The sequence below is a fragment of the Phodopus roborovskii genome, unplaced genomic scaffold (genome assembly GCF_943737965.1).
Source record: "Phodopus roborovskii unplaced genomic scaffold, PHOROB, whole genome shotgun sequence".
Classification (NCBI taxonomy): domain Eukaryota; kingdom Metazoa; phylum Chordata; class Mammalia; order Rodentia; family Cricetidae; genus Phodopus; species Phodopus roborovskii.
Window position 1 is genome coordinate 30990560 of NW_026125052.1, and position 14301 is coordinate 31004860.

At 54.3% G+C, this 14301-nt stretch overlaps 1 protein-coding gene across 1 annotated transcript in view; it reads left to right on the top strand.

Annotated features, from left to right (window-relative positions):
• Positions 1-2234: 2234 nt before the first annotated feature.
• Septin9 (septin 9) overlaps positions 2235-14301 on the top strand; it is a 156490-nt gene continuing 144423 nt past the window's right edge. Inside the window, exon 1 of the mRNA XM_051181456.1 lies at positions 2235-2348. Coding sequence (XP_051037413.1) covers positions 2330-2348 — 19 coding nt within the window. The 5' untranslated portion in view covers positions 2235-2329. The remainder of the gene's footprint in view (positions 2349-14301) is intronic.

The following is a 14301-nucleotide window of genomic DNA, read 5'->3' on the forward strand; positions in this document are numbered from 1 at the left end:
GAAAGCAGGTGAGGGGTCGCAAGCCACTCAGCAGGCCGAGGAACTGAATATTGAAAGTACATTTAAAAAGCTTGTTTAGCGAAGAATTGTAGTGGCATGTGCGCGTCGCTGTTGGTGGCATCAGGTACACTGTGCTCATGGAGGCTGTGAATATGTCCTGCATTTTAAAAAGCTGTCCATTTAAAAAAAATCAAAATGAGAGCCTGGCGTTGGTGGTGCACGCCTTTAATCTTTCACTCAGGAGGCAGAGGCAGGTGGATCTTTGAGTTTGAGGACAGCCTGGTCTACAGAGAGAGAGTCCCAGGCCAGCCAGGGCCACACAGAGAAACCCTGTCTTGAAAAACAAAACAAAAATTCAAAATGTGCTAAACTAGCCTTCACCCTCCTCAAACGCCCCTCTCCCGTCAGCCTTTTCCACCGCAGGATCTAGTAGGTTTCTCCGCATGTCCTAGGCTTCTGAGACTCAGGTCCTCATGAGGGAGGGAGTATGCCCCTCCCCAGCCTCCTGTGCTGTAACTGGAATGGGGATGCGGTGTGTGTGTGTGTGTGTGTGTGTGTGTGTGGTGGGGTGGGGCAGATTTGTGGTGGGGGGGAAGATTAATGGGAAGAAATCTGCCGTGCGCATTCTGGAATTCTCAGTTTTCCGCTGACAGGTTTCTCACACTTAGGCGGGAAGTGGCGATTCCTTGCAAACGAAAAAGGGAAGCAGATTTTTTTTTGGGGGGAGGGCATAACTCCTCCGTAGGCTTTTCAGAAATCCGTGCCAGCTCTGCCCCTACTTGGACTCTTCCTTCCCAGTATGGAGAGTTGGTGAGGCAGTGACACCCCAGGCTCCAGACCACACCCTGCCCACTGCCCGGAACCTGCACCTCCCAACCCCATAGCTACCTGCCACATTCACCTTCTCCAAAGCTTTGTTTGCCTTGCTTTGGCATAACCTCAATAAACTGCTTTCAATACCCTCCGGACAGAATTAATCACTTTCTCCTCCGAGCAACACACACACACACACACACACACACACACACACACACACACTCTCTCTCTCTCTCGCACACACACACACACACACACACACACACACACACACGGGAAAGATTTTTCTTTTACTTTCTGTTTTATTATTCTTATTTTTTAATCAGGTCACATCTAGTTTATGTGTGAGTATGTAAGTGTGTTGGGGGAGGGGTGCATGCCACAGATCAAAGGTGATGTGGAGGTCAGAGGACAATTCGTGGCAGTTGGCTCCTCCACTTTGCCGGTCCCTGAGATGGACCCAGGAGCATGTGAGCCGTGTGTGTCTCTGTGTGAGTATATTATCCACGTGCTGGTGCCAGTGGACACCAGAAGAGGGTGTTGGGTTCAGGGTAGTTGGAGTTACAGTAAACTGTGAGCCTGCCCAGTGGGTTCCAGAAATGCAACTCTGGTCCTATGGCTATGTAGCAAGTGCTCTTAACCACGGAGCTCTCTCTCAGCACCTCACCCCCTTTTTTCTTTGGTTTATTTGAGACAGGATTTCTCTTGAGTAGGTAGCCCTGGCTATCGTGGAACTCACTCTGTAGACCAGGCTGGCCTCGAACCCTGAGATCCACCTGCCTGTGCCTCCCACAGTGCTGGGATTAAACGCATGCGCCACCATGGCCTTCCCTGCCCCTTTTGTTTTGTGTTTACTTTTTAAAAGACAGGATCTTGCTCTGGCTGGCCTGGCACTCGCTGTATAACCAGGCTGGTATTAAACTCGTGGTGATCCTCCTGCCTCAGCCTTCAAAGTGTTGAGGTTACACGCGTTCACTCTTAAGAATTTAAAAGAACCATGGGCATAGGTGCGGAGTTCTAGATTTCCCTGGCCTCCCGTCTCCACCCTCCACCCCCCCACGCCCTGCTATAGAGAACCAGGCACAAGCAGAGAGCGCACCCTCCTTAATGTCAGCTGCTGCAGAAATGACGGCCAGGCCCAAGGTCCTGGAAGAGGGCCAGGCCCATCGGGGTGGGTGGGGGCAGGGCGGCTGGCGTGGCACCCGTGGGTGGTGCTCAGTCCGGCTCCCTAAGCCAGCGCGTCCCGTCCCCCACGTACTCCGTGACTGCACTGTGGTGGCCCCGGGAAAGTTGCAGTGACTAACTTTCGACTTCGGGGGTGGGGGTGTGTCGGGTGGCCGGGACGCACCTGCGTGGGGGCGCGGGGCGGGGCGGGCGCGCACCTCGAAGGGGCGGGGCAGCCGTGCTCCCGCCTTCCTCCCGCCCTCCGGCGGCGGCGGATTAGCCACCTGGGAGCCCGCGCCCCGCGGCCTCGCCGCCACACTTTCCTGGGAGCGGCGGCCACGGCGGCACCATGAAGAAGTCCTACTCAGGTGGGCGCCGCGACCGGCGTGGGGAGGGTCGGCGTCGGGGACCTGCGCGTGTCACCTGGGCGCTGGTGACCGGAGTGGGCGAGGCCACCCAGGAGCCAAGTCGGTCTGGAGCCCCGGGCCGGATTGTCCCCTCCCACAGATGGGGATCGTGGGGAGATCCACGTGTGAGCTCTGATCTCCACGCACTTGGCTTTCCCCTGCGGCTCAGACCCCGGGGGGGCCGCCAGGGCCTGAAGGAGGCTGAACCTGCGAGGCTCTTGCCCTCTGCGCTGCTAGAGTTTCTTCTGATCTTGGCTTGGGGTCCCGCTTCGCTGTCCCCCACGGACCTGGCTCACTCTGGAGTTATGGCCCTTCGCCTCTCGGTGGACTGTTTCTGGCTGCAGTCTGGGTGGGTTGGTGGAGGGAGGCTGGATGGGGGGGGGGGTCTGGACCAGGCCCTAGCATCTCTTTTTGGCCGTTAACTCCTATTAGCTATTTGCCCAGTGGGACACAGGAAGGTCTCCAAACTTGGCCAGTTATTTAGGTCTCAGGCTACCAGGAGTGCGTGCGCTAGCATTCCAACTTGACTCTCACAGGTAGCATGTTGTGTGAGTGTCCGTCACTCTCTCTTTGCTGCCGTTTCACAGACAGCTCAACCGAGGTTGCCAGAGCCGGTTAAGGCAACCCTGATCTGTTTCCTTTGTGACTCAGGCCGGATTCTTTGTCCTCTTCCCCTAACCTCACAAACGTTCTCTTCAGGTTCCTCTCCTAATCTATTTGGACAGGAAGCTTTCTGCCAAGAACCTGTGAATTCATTTAAGATAAGAGCTGTGAATCAGGAGACTGAGTTAGAGTTGAAGAGGTCATTTGGGCCATCCCCCTGCCTCGAGGTTATGTTCTGTTTCCTCCTGCTTTCCATATTCAGGAACCAAAACAGACTTAACTTCATCTCAGAGGGTCATTTAGCTTCCTCTAAAAAATAACCTTCTGGGCCAGTAGCTTGCTGTTCTTCGCTGTTAACTTGGGTGCCTGGCCCCCAGTCACTGGCTTGTTCAGGATAACATGTCGATGTGATGGTGGGGGGCTTCCAGGTGGTGTGTGCTCAGGTTTGGCACTGGGCCTTCTCCCTCCCAGGCATGCTCCAGATGCTTGGAATGGTTGTGGGCACTGGGGCCCTTTCCCGGGCTCTCTGTCTGGCCTGGGGATGGCCAATGGGTATGCTCCTGTTCATGGCTCCTCACACTTCCTGACTGGTGGGTCTGGACCCTGAGGTACCCAGGTCTTCCCAGCTCCCAGGTGCCTGGCTTACTATACACACCCCAGAAAGCTCCCCCTCCAACCCCCGCAGATCTGGATGGGAAGTCTAAGCCTGGAGTTTACTGGGGATGGTGGGACCAGTCCCCCAGGTCTGGGTGAGGAGTCTAAGCCTGGAGTTTACTGGGGATGGTGGGACCAGTCCCCCCAGGTCTGGGTGAGGAGTCTAAGCCTGGAGTTTACTGGGGATGGTGGGACCAGTCCCCCCAGGTCTGGATGGGAAGTCTAAGCCTGGAGTTTACTGGGGATGGTGGGACCAGTCCCCCAGGTCTGGATGAGGAGTCTAAGCCTGGAGTTTACTGGGGATGGTGGGACCAGTCCCCCAGGTCTGGGTGAGGAGTCTAAGCCTGGAGTTTACTGGGGATGGTGGGACCAGTCCCCCCAGGTCTGGGTGAGGAGTCTAAGCCTGGAGTTTACTGGGGATGGTGGGACCAGTCCCCCCAGGTCTGGATGGGAAGTCTAAGCCTGGAGTTTACTGGGGATGGTGGGACCAGTCCCCCAGGTCTGGGTGAGGAGTCTAAGCCTGGAGTTTACTGGGGATGGTGGGACCAGTCCCCCAGGTCTGGGTGAGGAGTCTAAGCCTGGAGTTTACTGGGGATGGTGGGACCAGTCCCCCAGGTCTGGGTGAGGAGTCTAAGCCTGGAGTTTACTGGGGATGGTGGGACCAGTCCCCCAGGTCTGGGTGAGGAGTCTAAGCCTGGAGTTTACTGGGGATGGTGGGACCAGTCCCCCAGGTCTGGGTGAGGAGTCTAAGCCTCTGAGGACGTTGTGAAGATCAGGGTTTGTTCCACCATCTCTCCTCTGCCCACCCAACCTTCACCAGGTAAAGTTTTGTAAAGAGATGAAATTTTCTGTGATAGGTGTGCAGAAGTCTAGCTTACCGCAAGCTGCATGTTTCCTTGTGTTTACCTAAAGAGGCAGGGCCCCTGGCGGATGGGCAGAGGGAGGGTCTGGACCATATCCAGCTTGTTCCCGGCCTGGCAGTGTGCCAAGGGGTGCTTGGGTCACTGCTGCAGTTGAATAGGGTTGGGTGGTAGGGTTTAGCCCCGTGCCGGTGTCCTCCAGGTCTCCCGGAGCCGGCCCTGTTCTGAGTACGCTCTCTTGCCAAAGTCAGATTGGCTCTAACAGCCATTGCCCCCAGAAACTCAAGTAAAGTAGCAAAGAATGTTAAAAAATCTCTGCATTATCTGAAAATCCAAGGGCAACCAGGAAAGTTTGTGTTTTCGCCATAGACTGAGTGGGATTGTCGCTTCTAGACTTTATTTATGAGCTTGAAACTCATGGACTGGCTGCGACACAGGGAGCTGCCGTGAGTGTCCCTGGGCCTCTCAGGGTTTACATACAGCCACCAAATATTCTTTATGTGGTGGGCACCCATAGTCAGGCCAGAGATCACAAAAGCAGCGGCAGGGCAAGCTCTTAGCTTGCAGGACTTTGCTTTGTCCTTGGGGGGAAGATACATGTAAGACACCAGCTCATTACTATCCCTGCCTCCTCTGAGAGCAGGACTGGGCCCCTGGGAAGAAGGGGTGGAGCCTGGCATCTAGGAAGGGGTCTGATGCAGAGGAGAATAAAAAGAGTCTTCCCAGGCGGAGAATCAGGGCCATTTGGGGGCCCTCTGACAGCCCTTAGGAGAGTCCCAGCCCTTCCTGAACACATCTTCCCCTTTGTTTTGGTGGCAGTGTGCCCCAGTGGGTAACGGTGGGAACTTAAAGCTGGGATGCCCTTGGGGTTGAGTCCCAGGTGTTGGGGCTGGGTACTTCATCCTACCTGTCTCATTGTTAAGCAGGGACAAGGCTTGGTTGTGACAGTTAGATCCTACAGGAACAGTTCAGATGTACCTGTTCTTACTCTCTAGTTGCTGCCCTAGGCATTATTGCCCTAGGCCATTAGGAGGGACCAGGAGGTTGTGTGCTGCCCTTTGCAGGGGACCTAGGGCTTCCCCCCTCGACTCATGGCTTGAAGGTCCCTCAGCGCTGGAGCCCACCACAGGCCATCCCTTTCGTTTTCCGGGGTTCTGAACTTGGCTTCTCACAACCTGGAATTCCCCTCCAGTGCCCTTGGCTTATTTATTTATTTATTGGAACTCTTTTGTGGCAGAGGTTGGGGGACTTAGCCGAGGGCCACCAGAATGGGTGTATCTGTGAGCACTTTGGAATTACCTTGGGACTCCTGTGGCTTTCAGAAGACTCTCAAAGCAGGCGGCCAGCTCTGCCAGCTCTATACTGGGCAGGGATTCAGTCCTAGGAGGTCCACAGGGATGAGGGTCTGACCCCTGCCCAGCGCTCTCAGGGGCTTTGGAAGGGCGAGGGATGCACCCTCTGAGGTCAACTCTGAGTAAGCTACCCACATGCTGGCAAGCGAGGGAATGGCTGACGGTGACAGAGGGCTCTTTCTGCTCCCTCAGCATCTTGATGTCTGATCAGGCCACCTCTTGTCTCCTCACGGTCAAGCTTGCTTGCTCCTGTGCGTCCAAGGGACCTGGGCTGGAGAAAGAAAGTGGCCTCCTCCAGCAGCTAATCTATGGCTAAGTCCCACACTTGCCCAGCTCCCGAGGCCCCTGGTCCCAAGAGAGCTGACTGAGCACAAGTCAGGAGCCAGCCTGTCCCAGACCATTGGGGAGGTGGGAAGGCAAGTTCAGGCATGGTCAGCCATCTACCCTGCCTGCCCCCACCCCCCTCTTCCTCCTCTCTCCAACTTTCCACTCTACAGCTCCTCTCCATCAGAGAGTAGAGTGCAGTGTACCGGATGGAGTATTTGATAACTCACCTTCTACCTGAAACCTGTGGGACCTGCTCAGACCAGCATGGCTGCAGAGAGGACAGAGAGATGTCACCTAGGAGCAGGTGGCTTAGTTAGACAGTGGGTTGTCCGTATGCCTGAAGGGCTCAGGTGGGTGTCCGTACAGAACTAAGGGAGCCCCCGCCCCCGCCCTGAACACTCAGCTGCCCTTCTCAGATTGTCCTGTCCATCCCATGCCCATGTGCATGGAACTTGGAGGCAGCCGCTTCCGCATGTTTGTCCATGTGTCGTGTGGGCTCTGCCGTTTACTAAAGATGTTTTGGGTAAGAAAGATCTAGCACCGACCAGCCCAGGACCAGGCCCCAAGACACATGCTGAGTGGATTTCCAAGGATGCCAGAGGCTCCAGAGAGAGACTTCAGGCACAAGGAGTGTGAATGTTCGGGTAGGGAGAGACGGGACTCTTGCCCTCTCTTAGGCTTGTTTGTTGGGGCTGTTACCTTGGAAACAGCCCAGTTCTTGGCCTCTGTAGGGATTTATGGGGGAATCATCAGGGCCACTGCCTGGTGACACCCTCTGGGGCTTGTACAAAGACGTGAAGTACAGCCCTACTGTTCTGAGAGATTCCTAGAGAGAACTCCAGAGTCCTGACAGGAACTGCCACAGGTCATGTGGCCCCCCCAAAGTGCCAGTTAAAAGAAGTGTGCCTTGGTGGGTCGAAGCCCTGGTTGAAAGCCGTTGCGGAGTCAGGCACAAGGGGTCATGTGGCACCCAGGCTTGCAGGATGTCCAGTGTCTGAGCCGCAACAGAGGCAACTGTGGCAGGTGGGCTGGTACCCTCTGATGGGACAGCTTTGCTCTGGCTCCAGGAAATTCAGTTGGCCTTGGCAGAGCAGCACTGTTGAGCTTCGAGGGTCCCTGACTCCCCAGAGTTCCCGTACCACCTCCAGGTTCTTTGTGCTCTGAGACATTCATTCCGGAAGCCTCTGCTGGGTGTTGCTCAGCCCCAGGCTCCATTCTGATTAGTCCCTGGTGGCTCTCTGCAATGGCACTGGAGGGCCTGAGGGCTGAGGGCACTCTGCTCCCAGCCCAGTTTCTGGGTCTTATCTCTCCAACCCTGCCCTGGGTCCGGGTCCACTTGCAGCCATGGTGAAGATGATACCAAGCCGCTCCAACCAGAGGGGATGGCGGCCCCAGGAGCCTTGCTTGTTGGTGGCCTCTTGGCAGATCTGCAACAACCAAGCTTTGTTCAGGGACTGATGTGACCTGGTTCTCTGAAGCCTGACTTGGCAGTCCGGAGACCTCAGGACAGGAAACAGGAGCAAGAAAGCCAACCCCAGCTTCGGGTCACAGGGTGGCCCTTGGACCCAGACCTTTCCTGGCAGGGTCCCAAGTCAGCAGTCAAACCCTGACCTTCAGTATTGCTTGGAATGCTTGTATTAGGGGTGGAGAAGGGCTCTCTGGAGCTGAGGTTTGCTGCAGCGACCCACCCGACCCCAGCTTGGGGATCCCTAGGGAGAGGACCAGCAGAAGCTCCAGCCTTTCCTGTGGCAGATGCGGCTGCAGTCTGACCTTCAGTGATGCTGAGGCCATGATCACACTCAGATACCCCCCCCAGCACTACATCTGGAGCATAGGGTGGGCCACAACAGCAGACGATGCCCCCGAGTGCTGTACCCAGACTCCCAGTCCTCGCCAGGCCAGGCGTGTTGGGGCAGCCGCTGACTCAGGGGTAGTGGCAACTGTGCCCAGGTTTGAGCTGAGTTCCAGGTGAGCATGGTTACCAGGAAGGGCTGGGCACTGGTGAGCTGGCAGGCTGCCCAGGCCTTGTGCTGAGATCAGTGGGATCTGTATCCTGGGGCCCTCTCTCACAACCTTCTTTGTAAGAGGATCAGATCCCAGCAGGGGGTTAAGGCTGCCGTAACCCAGGCTGCTTGGAAGTGGGTTACAGCCAATGCTCGCCATCTTCCAGCCTGCTGGGGACTTGGCCACTCAGCACAGAGGGGTTTGGGGGAGTCATTTGTAAAACTGTAGAGCAGGTGTGTCACCACACAGCATTATAGCCCAGGGATTCTGGGTCATATGGCTACTGCAGGGCACCAGCCAAAAGAACAACAGTCACATGCCCCACGGGCCTGGGAGGAAGGGATGGTGACTTCTCACCAGAATTGGCATCTCATTGCCTCCCAGCTTTCCAAGGTGTGGTAAAACCTCAGCTATGCCGGGTGAGTCACCCTGGATGGCAGAACAGAGCTTCCCGGTGGCTGTCGGTCAGCTCTGACTGCCGGAACGCGACATTCCCTTTATTTTATTTTTTTTCTCGGAAATGCTCTCTGAGGTTGAGCATGCTATCCATTGTCTTACTTTGCCGTTGTTGCCCGTGGTTGATTTTGTGCGTTGGGCTTTACTCTGAACAATGCAAACGGGAAATTGAATGGGAAACTTAAAACCCCTTAGGTTGTAACACTTTTCTGCGCCTTCCCCTGCTTGTTCCCACATGTGTGAAATGTATCATTTAATTATCTGAGGTGTAGCGCATGCTTTCGGGGTTGCATATTCCTGTCGCTCTGCCCCTTCCACGTGCATTCAGAGAGCCGTAGTGGCTCAAAGCGTGGCTCCCGACGGCGTGGCTCACAGCCGTCACTTTAACGGCTCTTCAGAGTAGACACCCCATGTCTGACTGTTCCTTACCGGCTTTCCTAGAGGGTCCGTCACACTGATCCCCTCCACCGTGATGTGTGACTCTTGGAAGGAGCGGCGCCCACGCTCACGGCGCCCACGCTTCTAGCTCTCGTCGGAGCTGACTTTAGTACTACTGCATGCTTGAACTGACCCTCTTGGCCCTGACCCTCTTGGCCCGGCCTTCTGCATGCTGGGATTTCAGTCGTGAGCCCCTGGGTAGGCTCTGGCGTCTGCAGCTGTCCCTGGATGCCTTGCTTCTCCTTTTCCTCTTCTTTCTTCTGTCTAACTTTTTGTTTTGTTTGTTTGAGGCAGGGCCTCATATAGCCCAGACTTCACGTAGCCTTGAACTCCTGATCCTCTTGACTCCACCTGCTGAGTGCGGGGATTACAGGCGTGGGCCACTCCTCCACACTCTAGAGTTTGTTCCTGCGAGTGAATTGTGTTCATTTGTCGTTTGTTGTTCTTCTCTGTCCTGGTGCTTTTCTGCATGCACGTCCGTTTCTTCAGGTAGTTAACAGCAACTCTTTTGCCACCCTTGTGGCTGCCTCCTATAGTGAGATTTTGTTTGTAATCTGACCAATACAGCTTGCCTGAAGATCAGAAAAGCAAAGCAGCCAACCACTAGAGAGTTCTCACCTCTACTAAGGCTTGGGGTCAAAAGGGGGATCCTGTACTCGGCAGACTGCAGACTGCAATGCTCTCCACCAAACCTCAGACTGCTCTGAGACTGCACTGAGCTCCTGCTTTACATTCCTCTCTAGTACTGGGGTTAAAGGCGTGCAGTCACAAGTGCGTGATCAAAGGTGTGAGCTCGGTTTCTCTTTTAGACTGATTCACTCTCCTATAGCCCAGAGTGGCCTTGAACTCACACAGATCCATTTGCCTCTTCTGCCTTTCTAGTGCTGGGATTAAAGGTGTGGCGCCACCACCTGCCCTCTCTGGTTAACTAGTGGCTTAGCTCTTAACTAGGTGTGTACTGGTTTAGCTCTGCGCTCTGATCTTCAGGCAAGCTTTATTTGTTAGATTACACACAAACTATCTCCAAAGTCAGACAAGTACAGCATTTCATTAAGAGGTATGGTGGACAGAAGGCTCCCTGCTCTGCCTGTCACCTGAAAAGTCACCCCTGCGCTGGCTTGCTGCCGGGCAGCGGAGTCCACTGCCTCGGCTTCTTGCTAGGACTGGTGCATGAGGCTGGGTGCAGTGTGGTCTCTCCATCCCTATTACCTCATCCATCACTGTTGGTCGCCTGTTCTACAGGAGCTGACTCTGCTTCCTTCCACTAGTCTGAGCCCAGGCATGGAGATGGATTGACAGCCACAGGTGACGGGCAGCGCTCTGTTGGCCGGTTGGTTACTTTGCAGTGATTTCTTCTGGAACCTTCATTTCCTCCGGCTAGTTGGTAACGGCTTTCTGGCCTTTCTTGCACGTTAACATTTTGTGCCTCTGGCCTTGGTCTTCCTCCCATCCTCCTGGTCAACCTTCCAGGACATTCCAGGACATGTGGTCCCTACCTCCTCCTCTCTCTGGGGAATCCAGTGTTGTAATCCAGTGACCCTGAGGTGAAGTGAAAGTGTATGTTAATTACCTTCCTGTTGCTGTAACAACAAAAGAAGGGACTGGTTGATTCTGGCTCATAGCCCAAGGGCCCAGTCCATTTTAGCTGGGGGTGGGGGGGATCACGATGGCAGGAACTCGGGCAGCTTGTCATACTTCACCCACAATCAGGAGGCAGGGGGAGATGAATGCTGGTGTTCAGCTCACTGGCTCCTTCTGTGCAGTAGAGCTCCAGCCCTTGGGCCTGTGTTGCTCACATTTAGGGTGGGTCTTTGTCCCTCAGTTCAACTTCTCTGAAAACGCCGATGTAGACACAGGCAGGGCAGAGGCATGCCTCCGGGGCGAGTCCGATCAAGGTGACAATGAAGATTAGCAGTCATGACTCGCACTCGCTTTGGTGACTTGGGGCACTAAGCCAGGGTGTCCCACAGACTTGGGCAGCCGTACATGGCTCTTCCATGGGGTGACCAGTGGTGTCTGATCACTGGTCTAAGTCTCACTCTCCAGGGTTTCCCCTGTATCCATTGTCCCTTCCCGGTGGTCCCTTGTCAGTTGGCTAAGGTTCTTGGATGTGTGCATTGTTCATGAGCAATTGCTATTCCAAATCTTCAGGAGGGGTTTCATAATGAAAGGTGTAATTCTGTGTGTATGTGTGTGTGTGTGTGTATTTGTGAGTGGGTGTGCACATGAGTGTATGTGTGTGTGTGCGAGAGGGAAAGACTGAAAATAAAAATGTGTATGGACACCATCAAGGGCAAAGGTCAACCTCAGGTGTCATTTCTCAGGTGGTATGATGGCGATTCTTACTTGTCAATTTGGCTACTTCTGAAATTAACTAAAAGCTGGATGCTCCTGTGAGGGATTTTTTTCTTAACTAAAACTTTGAAGTGGAGATACCCACTTTTCATCTGGATCATTTGAGGTGGGAAGATCCACCTTGAGTCTGGGCCACACCTTCTGCTGGCAGCCTGTACGAAGGAAGGACATGGGAGGAGGAAGCTCTTCCTTTGCCTCTTTCCTCCCCCTCTTGCTGGGAAGTCCATTCCTTCACTGGCATTATAGCACACTTCTTCGGGAGCCTGGTGTATACTAAACTAAACGTCAGCTGAGATGTCCAGCCTCCCAGACTGAACAGCTATGGGACTCTAGCTGGTAGACAGCGGCTAAGGACGCCCTCAGTTTCCTCCTCAGCATACGGTAGCAACAAAAGATGCTGGGAGAGTTTACAATTTGCTGTTCTGTTTATTTGTTTAGCCTTGAGACTGAGTTCCACTCTATTACTGGTTGCTTTGGAATTCTGTGCCGGCCCCCTGCCTCTGCCTGCTGAGCACAGGGACCACCAGGAGTTTAGACTGTGCCTTTCAAACAGCTACTAAGTATCAGAAGAATCACAGGTCTAGAAGACTATCCGTTGCCCTGTTACCTCTCCAAAGTAACATCTTTGTGACTGTCTTTTGGCTCTGTTCTTCTATGGAGAGAACAGAAAATCTGAGTGGTCAAATATCTTTCCTTCTTTCCTTCCTTTTCCTCCCTTCCTCCTCCTTTATCTTTTCAGTGGGGGTTTGAGTCAGGCTATCTTTATGGTCCCGGCTGGACTGGAATTTAAGATTTTCAACCTTGTGTCTCAAGGGCCAATGATTAAGGTATGCACCACCACCGTGTCAGATTGGAAATTTACTTATTTTGGTAGCTGAGAATCAATCCTATAAAAGGAGAGAAGGGGAGTATGTATGTGTGTTTTTCTGTCTGTAGGTGTGCATGCACTTGTGACTGGAGGCCGGAGGTCACCTTGAGCATCGTTACCATCTTCCTTATGTTTTCAGGCAGTCTTTCATTAATCTAGACTCTCTGGCGGATGAGTCCTAGAACCCTCCTATCTCCGCCTCCCCAGTGCTGGGGTTAGGATTGCACCTGCACCCCAGTTGACTTTTTATGTGGGTGCTGGGGATCTGAACTTGGGTCCAGCATGCTTTACTAGCTGAGCTGTCTCCCGAGGCCCTAGCGTGCAGATCTGAGCAGGCACAGCTTTTCTGCTCTGTCCTGGCAGCGTGATTCCAGTCAAGAGCCAGCAGTACTTGAGACAGTCGTCAGGTTCCACCCCCACCTGCCCTACTCATCAGAGCTCCATCTCTGACTCAGGCTGCAGGAGGACAGAACCCTCTGTGTATAGTTTCTCCCCCGGGTTGGGATGGTTCCTCCAAGGCTGCTCCTGGCTCTGAACATTTCAAGTTCCTCCCCACTGCCCACGGGTTTCTGGCGCCAAGCGAGAGCTGCAGAACACGGTGGTGTCTATGATTTTGGATCCTGTACTGGAGGTGGGACTGGAGAGAGAATTCCTGGACTCCATTTCTACCTCGGGATGCTGAGCGGTAACATGGAAACAATCGGGTATGCCATAAACACAGCGGCGCAGTGCCAGATGGAATCGCTTTCTGACTGAGCGGCTCCCGCAGGGGTCCCCAGACCACTTCTCCACTCAGAGCTCCGTGGGAGGAAGCTCTGACACTAAATTTCAGGGCCCACCCTCAGCTGTGGGGGACTTGAACAAAAGGAGCTCCTCCAGTAGGAGCCAAAGCCACCAAGGGGACAGAACTTCTTGCTGGAAACACCTTTCAAGGCAGAGAAGGGGATAAACTTCCTGAGTGTCCCTTGCACCCAGCACCTCCTAGGCTGTCTTTGGTTGGACCCAGCGTAAACACAGCAGACCTGAGGGCACTGTCCCTGTCGTCTGTAAGAGGTCACATTGGCCACGCCAAGGAGGGCCTGGCGTGATTCTAGGAGACCAGTATGAAGAGTATGAAGAAAAGCTGTGTCTTCCTGCCCCTCCCAATACACAGGCGCCCCAACACTGCTTCCCTGGTGCTTGAGACCCAAGACGGCCCTGTTTCTGGCGTCAGCCCCCTCACCCTGTGCCGCCACCGCTTGCTTTCTCTCCCACGTCCGCTCTGTGCACAGAAGTTTAGACTCCAATTTGTGTGGACTGGGTTGTCCTCTTAAGTCTTGGTCACTGTCCTATTGCTGTGAACAGGGTTTTTCTGTGGCTTTGGAGCCTGTCCTGGAGCTTGCTCTGTAGACCAGGCTGGCCTCAAACTCAGTGAGATCTGCCTGCCTCTGCCTCCCGAGTGCTGGGATTAAAGACGTGCTTCAACAATGCCAGGCTCACAGTAACTCTTATAAAGGAAAGCATTTAACCGGGGTCTTGGTTACATTTCCAGAAGTCCATTATCATCCTGGCAGGGGGCATAGCAGCAGGCAGGCAGATTTGCTGGAGTAGCAGCTGAGAGCTTTCCATCCTGCTCCGCAGGCAGCAGGCAGAGAGAGACTGGGTCTGGCCTCGGCTTTTGAAACCTAGAAGCTTTCCTCCTCCAAGGCCACACCTCCTAATCCTTCCCATACAGTTCACCAGCTGGGGATCGGGCATCCAAACACATGAGCCTGTGGGGCCATTTTCAAGCACACCACCGCACCCTACTGTCCCCCAAGTTCCACAGTGAAGTCTTAACCCTCAGTGGGACCATTTGGATATGCAGCCCCTCGGAATGTAATGAAGCTGGGACCTGAGTCCTTAGAGCTGGCATCCTTATGAGATGGGGAGGGGGCAGCAGGGTCCACATCCAGTGCGTCAAAAAGGCCACAGGCAAGCAAGATGACAAAGACTTCTCTGGAAATGAGTTCCAGCTG